The 7,714-nt window shown below is 49.8% G+C and overlaps 1 protein-coding gene across 2 annotated transcripts; it reads right to left on the bottom strand.

The window, feature by feature from the left end:
• Positions 1 to 3,172: 3,172 nt before the first annotated feature.
• Positions 3,173 to 7,465, bottom strand: Fabp5 (fatty acid binding protein 5). Of its 2 annotated transcripts, XM_021645657.2 has the most exons (4): positions 7,278 to 7,437; positions 4,389 to 4,561; positions 3,982 to 4,083; positions 3,173 to 3,440 (listed from the first exon to the last, which is right to left on the bottom strand). In XM_021645657.2, the coding sequence occupies exons 1-4, from the start codon at positions 7,354 to 7,356 to the stop codon at positions 3,387 to 3,389; spliced, it is 408 nt and encodes a 135-aa protein (XP_021501332.1). In that variant the 5' UTR covers positions 7,357 to 7,437; the 3' UTR covers positions 3,173 to 3,386. The 2 variants fall into 2 exon arrangements, with proteins under 2 accessions (XP_021501332.1, XP_021501333.1); XM_021645658.2 differs by lacking the exon at positions 4,389 to 4,561 and having other exon boundaries at positions 7,278 to 7,465.
• Positions 7,466 to 7,714: the final 249 nt, after the last annotated feature.

A 7,714-nucleotide genomic window follows, 5' to 3' on the forward strand; every position in this document is an offset into this window, starting at 1 on the left:
CAAATGCATCTAGACATAGTCTGTCAATGAGCCAAAGGACCACTGCTTCTGACAGAGGTGCATTCACTGTTCCCAAAGCTGGGATTGCAGGCATGTTCAGCCGTGACTGGCTTTGTGCATAGTGCTGGGATTCCACCTCAGGACCTCATGCCTTCAGAGCAAACACTCTTAGCCGCTGGACCCTCTCCACAGGCCAAAGCAGTTCTTACTGATGGCTTGTGCTGGGCTTACAGGGTGCAGGCCTGTTGCAGTCAGGGAACACCTGATTTTCAAGTGGTAATCGGGAGGATAAAGACACAAGCAGGCAGATAAGTGGAGAGAGGCAGGCAAGGTCCAGCCCAGTGTAGAGCATGTGGAAACGCTGAGAACTGAAGTCTACTTATATTCCGAAGATGAAACAAACACGGTTATTAGACGGGCAGTTTAAAAGACAGAAATAAAGAAAACTTCGAAGAGTTTTACCTGGGGAATTGTAAAAGTGCTATCCTTATGGATTTGGATGGCAAATACTACAAGAGAAACGGGTTTGAAATAAAAACAATAAACTGTGCTATCCGAATCAGAATCACTAGCTACATGCAGGTATTTAAATGTGCACTTCAATCAACTGACATTGAATCACTCAGTTCAATTGCATTCACATTTCAAGTATGTGGTGGCCACCTGTATGCCATTAGTGCCTGCCACCATGGCCAGAAGACATTAGAGAGGATTTTTGCCATCACCATCACAGAAAATTCTACTGGGCAGTATAGGTGTGGCCTTAAGCTTTGCCACTATTCCAGACCCTGTGTTAATTCCTTTACACACATTGTGTTTTAACGTTTAAGAATGCTCCGTGAGTCGGGCCGTGCTTCCTTTTGGATTGGGAATGTAACACAGACTCACAGGAGTTAGGTCATTTGCCTTAAGTCACAAGACCGCTGAGGGGAAAGAAAAGAGCTGGAGTGCGGGACTACCCGCCCAAGCACCTTCACCAGCATGCTAGGTTAGTGTGGAATGAGACATCATCTATACAATTACTGCCAACGAAGCAGAAAGAGAGCGGATGTGATGGACCTGGGTAGAAGCGCATCTCCAGAGTCCAGTACGTGTCCTAGTACTAAACCTAGCACGATGAGCGCTCTGTCCTTTTAAAGGAAGCAACGCTGCCAATGAACTTCCTGTTTTCAGTTTCCCAGAAGCTGATGGGAAAGCAGAACAGAGATGCTCTAACGTCAGAACACGGCTTGGTATATGGGCACATAGCATCACATGGAGTGCTTGGAGACACATTAGCATCAGTTGGTGCCTGGCCCATTCTGCAGCTGTACCCTTGAGCTGTTTAAAGGTCCTGAGACGCTTGCCACAATCTAAAACCAAGTTCCCTCACCCGAAATGCCAAATGCTCTGCCACGTAAGAAATGTGGACCTGAAGCGAAACTACAGTTGTGAGCTTCGGTACAGGTGCCCAAACATGGGGTCCAGCGGCAGTCTGTGTGAGATGAACTTACTCCTGACCTTGTACTTGTTTACAAAGCTCGGGGACACATCGTGGGCTCTGAACCTTAGTTTGCTCATCTGTAACACTGAAAACCAGTCCACACACTTCAGCTTGGGCTGTTCCTGAGACTCACCGACACCTCAAGTGCTCAGTGCAGTGTTTGGATCAAGGATAATGTCAAATGTCTAGTTATCAGAAAATAAAAAATGGGGGGATGCGGGCCGGAACATGACCTCCAAAAGAAAGATAAACCATCCATCTTATCCGATTAAAAACCAACACGTGTGAGCTGTGTGTGGTGGCGCTGGAATCCGTGCTCAGAATTAGGCAGGATTGCAGGTCCCCAGTGAGTTCTCTCACCCATTCCCAAGAAAATTCATTGAGATAGTCTACGTCTCATACCAACGAAATCCCATTATGTGCAGGTCAACTCACTTGCCACACTGCTAGTACCCAGAAGGCACCTGTAGGTCTTAAGTGGTCTAAGGTGACCAAGACATCATTTCCACTGCCAACTAGCTTTGGTGAGTTGAGTTTGGTGAGTGAGTTCTCTTTTTGAGACGGGGCCCTGTTTGGTAGTCCAGGCTAACCTGTAACTCCTGGTCAGGTTCTTGAGCACTGGGATTACAGGACCGACTAGACGCCAACACATGGAAGGAAGGTGGCCACAGAAATGCTTGAGTTCACCTGGGGACTTTAGACTCAGGGTCCCTGTACATTCCAGGAAGAGGCGGTGCTGAGAATGACCAAATACATTAAGTGCACATGGCAATATGAGTTTTGCAAGCCAGCTCCACTTCCTGCGCCCTTGAGTAAATTAGCTAGTCAAACACCCATTCCCTTTATTTGCAGAATGCAGATAGCAATGTCAGCCCCTCTGATGTTGTTCTGAGGAATGTGTACACAAAGATCTGTGCCTGTAACCTATTTTTCAAATGTGGGTAGTGGGAATTTGTATTTGAGACTGAGCCATGCAAGAGGGCTCCATTAAAACTCAGCTCTCTAAGTACATCATGTACTTCTGAATAGAAAGCACATAGGAAGACCTGAGAGCTTCTAGAACTTTTGATGGCGAGCGCATCATATTCTAAAGCTACAACTGTCTTTGTCCAGTGTTCAGATTTTCTGAACCCAGTGTTTCCTCAGAACACTAAGGGAATGTTCCACTGCAGTTTATGAATGTAATAATCCCACCATTTATGAGCTTGCACCTTCCTATAGATTATGAAATTTATGTAACTGTCTTTCAATAAGAATAATCTCAACCTGATAGACTAGGGTCAGACGGAAGGGGAGGAGGACCTCTCCTATCATTGGACTCGGGGAGGGGCACAGGAGGAGAAAAGGTAGGGAGGGTGGGATTGGGATGGGATGGGGGAGGGGCCTACAGCTGGGATACAAAGTGAATAAACTGTAATTAATAAAAATAAAATTAAAATTAAAAAAAAAGAATAGCCTCAAATTCCTGAGTAGGAATTGCTTAAGCTTGACCTAAATGGTTTGACACAAACCATTTAGGTCAAGCTTAAACAATTGGGCATGTATTCACTGCAAAAGTAACTGGCTAAGTCTACAAATTGCTAAGCTATATCAGCCATGGGAACCCTCAAAAAATACCTGAGAGCTTTTCAATTCCTAACTGTTACAAAGTATCACCAATTCCCAGTACCCGGAAGAACACACACATCATCAATTAGCACAAACACATTTATTTACTAACCAAAGGAATGCTCCTAGGTAAACACTTTGACATGGGCTTCATGTAAAGTGTTTGTCAGAAAGAGAATTGAACACAGTCATGAAAAATAAAACCAAAGAAAAGAAGCTGTATTTATGACCTGCTCATGGAACTGAGCTTATTCACTCTCGAAGCTAACTCCTGTCCAGGGTGGTGGTGAAATCCTTACTCCACTTTTTCATAGACCCGAGTACAGGTGACATTGTTCATGACACAGTCCTAGAAGAAGAAAGTTACAGAGTCAGGCTGGCCCATACATTCCAGAGCCCGGAAGGTGATAACAGGTTATGGACAGAATCCTGCAAAATCTTCTAACAGACCCTGCTGATGGAGAAAACACATTTTAGGATTTCTGGACTTGGGAAGAACTGGGAGCCGCTGTTTTGTTTATATGAACATTTGCTATCCTGAAGGCTAACGCACTGAATATGACCTCTGAAATTACTCTTGTGGTTTGAGTAGATATCCCTTATTTTAAATAAATGGGGAAAAAATATATGTACAAGAGGGCTGCTTGGTAGCCTGCCAAGCTCTGACAGCTCAGGAAGAAATGGCTCTGGCTACATCCTGGGAATCACGCCCCTTCCCTGCGCCCACGAGGGCTGCCTCAGTACCAAGTATGCTCATTTTTATCTTGTGATTCGGAATATTTTCTTCCTAAATCTGCTTCTCTTGTTAAAAAGCCAACGACAAGGAACAGTTGTGGCGGCAGTGACTTCAAGCCCAAATCCCAGCATGACAGCAGCAGTTTGGCACTTACCACCACCAACTTCCCATCCTTCAGTTTCCTTGTTATTGTGCTCTCCTTGCCGTCCCACTGCTGGTGCTGGACCAGGGCGCCGTCTTTGAAGGTGCAGACCGTCTGCAAAAATACGGGGCACTTCATAACCCTCCAAGTGCAGGGGTTCCCGTGCCCCCAGCCCAACATGTGTTCGCCTTTTCCTTTGTGGGCCTACTTCATCTGCCATGCTGATTTCATTCCCAATATAACTATGTGCTTTCCAATCTAGAAAAGATGTCTTCCTGGGACTTTTACTAATTTACCAAAATGCGACTTGATAAAATAATTTTTACACTAAGTTGTCGGCAGGAAGTAAAGACCTTACTAAGGTGGCCTGAGCTGTCATCCTAGAAGCCTCTGTCGCTTCACACTAGGTCACAGCTGACCTGAGTTTTTCTCCCGTCGGCTGTCGTTTCATCAAACTTCTCCCCCAGGGCACAAGAAAACTGTGTGGTCTTCAAAGTGCTCTCGGTTTTGATGGTGATATTGTTGCCGTCACAAGTGATGATGCAGTCTGGCTTGGCCATGGCGCCCATTTTCCTGAGGGCCAGCCCTACGCCTGTGGAACAGAAGTAACATAGGGATCAGTTAGAATTTACAGAACACCAGCAATGACTCATTCGGGATCGCTGCACCTGCCTGGCCTAGCCTCACTTACTCACTGCCAGGCACCCAGCTAGCAGGTTGCACATGCCACGCAGGTCAGTCTCACGGTCATCCTGGGCTTGGGGTGGGCGGGGTGCACTCTACTGCAGAGGACAGCCTGGCAGGCATCTTTAGCCAGAAGTGATAGGCGGAGGTAAATAGCGCTGACAACATGACTCTGAATCTCAGCTTTCAGCCACTGAGCTGTTCGTCCTCAGAAACTCAGGCAAGACTTTACTCCTCAGCTGCAACTAACGAAGCTGACATAGGCCCAGTCTCGGTGGCACATACTTGTAACTCCAGCATTCAGGACATGGTGGTGGGAGGGAATCAAGGTCAGCGTAAGCTGCATAGAGACCTTGCTCCCCAAACACACGTTTAAATTGAAAAGCAGTTGGCAGGTGGTGAAATCGAGTATTCGAAGTGACAAACTTAGCTCCTAGCCCAGTCAGTCCTCCTGTACCTCAGATGGCATCAACCACTGTATTCTCCAGCCAGCAGGACACAGTAGGCCCCTAAAAAACAGTTGATAGACTACACAGAAAGAAAATCAGTCCCGAGGGACTCAAATAGCACAGTATTTTAGGGGAGTAACACAGCTCTTAATAAGTGTGTGTGTTGAGGGGGGGAGGTTTCATCCTAGGAAAGAGGAAACATTCAAAGCTGTGCAACAATGTAACATTTTCCACTTTCCGTGGTAAGGATCTTTCTGTGTATTAGGAACCTGACTGTACTATCTGGAAACACTGCACTCTTTTCGTATTTGGTTGATTTTTATTTTGTGTAGTTTGTTTATTTACACTAGCTACACAGGTAGGAAATGCTACATTGCTGAGTTGTGCATTAGTTTATAATCTATGTACTTGTTCTTGGTGACGACATTTGTAAGGGAACCTAGGATAGTTTCACAAGAAAGGAGACTCTGACCCGAGCAGAAGGACTCATCATGATGCTCAGCCGGTTTCCCCGTCCCCGTGGAGCCTTCTGCTGTGACCCCTCCCACCTTGCCCAAACTCTATGGGTCAGGCCTGGTAACCCTCCTAACTCCAGAATCCAGAGAACTAGCCACTCAAGCGTAAGCACCCAGCTGGTTTCCATCAGTGCTCTCTGCTGGTCCTCACACCTGCGCGCCTTCACACACACCACACGTGCACACACATACACACCAAGTCTTATCCCCCGCGGCTAGGGTGAGGCCAGCAAACAGCACTTTCAGGACTCATCCTGATTGAGTCTTCCAGTGCGTAAAAGGGAAGAGTCAAACCCTTAATGCGTTCACATTCTGACAATATGATAAACACAGGCATGATTCACCAGGAGCCAGACTTAATCCCACAGTGTGGGATTAAGAGAATGAAGGCTGGTTCTGAATGCCCAGGGAAGTGTCAACAATGTCACTGCTGCCTAGTCCCGGCAGTACCTTTCCAGAGAATCCCCGATTAGCTAACTCCATCCCTCCCTTGCATCTGTAACAAAGGTTCGTTTTGTTGTCTGCCAACATATCCTAATCTTAAGAGTAGGCAAGGGGGGCAACAGAAAATGGAGCACTATTTCCAGTGAGAGTGAACTTGAACCTTGCTCACTCACTGGTTAGGCTTTAAGCAGCAAGCGCCTGCGGCAAGGCCACACCCATCTCGTAGAAGTTAAGCGACCACAGGCTAGCAGTTTCTGATTACCGGTTTCCAGCTAAGCCCACATCTCCTTGCTCCTCACCCTCCCGACTCAAGGGACAGAATAGAACAGTCTAAGGGCTATAACCACACACAGTGGGCATCTCTGCTCTTCGCCCAGAGGCCACCAGCTCCCCACTGCTGTATCCGCAATGAGTACAGCCAAGCAGCCCTTCCAGCGCTGGCCAGCGGCGAGGAGAGAGAGATGCTGAGGAGAAAGGGATCTAAGCAGCATCCTTTCTCACAGCCTCTAAAGGGCTTCTGTAGAAACCACGCCCTACCATGCGGTGTCCCCACGGGGATGGGGGAAGGGGACTCCAGCCATCGAGGAACAAAAGATGCGGCGAGGTGGGAAAGGGGGGCCGTTAGTTCATAAGTCGATGCACTAGCCCACTTCTAGATTGCTTAGCCACCTGTGATGTCACTGGTCGTCACTGCCAGGGGCTCGGGAAATAGGGACCCCTGCCTCTTACTGTCCCCTCTCCTCTCTTGCTCTCTCCCCTTTCTCTGTCGGGGCGCCCCCTCCCTCTCTCCTCCCCTCTCCTATAAGATCTACGGCATCATTTTTACACAGACACTAACGGGACTGGGTGCCGCCACTATGGCGGAGGATGGTGGGGGAGAACGGTGGCACCAGGTGAGGATAAGAAGATGAGTGAGGATCACAATAAGGGGAAACTGAGGGAGGGCGCTGTACGCTGCTGGTGCACAGCGGTACGGCTGGCACGTGTCCCCGCAGGACCGGAAGCTCTGAGGGGCTGCCTCGTGGGCAAGAAGCAGAAAAGGAGTGGGGTGGCCCACCAAGTCCGGAGCCGGAGGCGAAGGCGCCCACTCCATCCTAATGGCCGCAGGGCGCTCCGCTCGGCTCCCCAGGCCGCGTGGTGGAAGGGAAGCAACACATCCCCACGCGGGATGCCAGCATGCGGATGAGGCCCCCGGGTTTCGGCAGTACGTTCTCACCTAGCTCCTTCATGTATTCCTCAAAGCCTTGGCTCTCCGACAGGCGCCACTTCCCCTCGAGGTCCTTAAGGCTGGCCATGGCGGGCGGGCGGGCGAGCACGAGAGCAGCGCGGAGACGCGGTGGCGGGGGCGCGCTGCGGCTCCCGGCGCCACCGCGGCTTATATCGCCACGGTGTGGGGAGGTGCCGGACAGCCAATAGGAGGAGCGCTTCGCCTGGACCCCGCCCCTCGCCACGCCCGGCTCCGTGCGCCGCGGGCTGCGCCGGGGGTCCGAGGGTGCCACCCTGGCTGCGCCCGACTGGGAGGGCCACACGTCTCCCGCGGCTCCAGCGAGCCGCGACTCGCCTGGCGCGCCCTTTGCCCCCCCACCCCCACCCCGGGACAGCTCCGGCGCAGTCTCCCGCGCCCGGGGACCCCTCCGGGACAGCCTGGACCCC

The sequence above is a fragment of the Meriones unguiculatus genome, chromosome 6, assembly GCF_030254825.1.
Source record: "Meriones unguiculatus strain TT.TT164.6M chromosome 6, Bangor_MerUng_6.1, whole genome shotgun sequence".
NCBI classification, from domain to species: Eukaryota; Metazoa; Chordata; class Mammalia; order Rodentia; family Muridae; genus Meriones; species Meriones unguiculatus.

What these genes read in the sequence shown, in the direction of transcription:
- Fabp5 (XM_021645657.2), bottom strand. Translation starts at nt 7,356, where the DNA reads ATGGCCAGCCTTAAGGACCTCGAGGGGAAGTGGCGCCTGTCGGAGAGC. An exon ending in GGAATACATGAAGGAGCTAG is followed by an intron (nt 4,562 to 7,277) that starts GTGAGAACGTAC and finishes TCTGTTCCACAG; the next exon opens with GCGTAGGGCTGGCCCTCAGG. An exon ending in CCGACGGGAGAAAAACTCAG is followed by an intron (nt 4,084 to 4,388) that starts GTCAGCTGTGAC and finishes GTATTTTTGCAG; the next exon opens with ACGGTCTGCACCTTCAAAGA.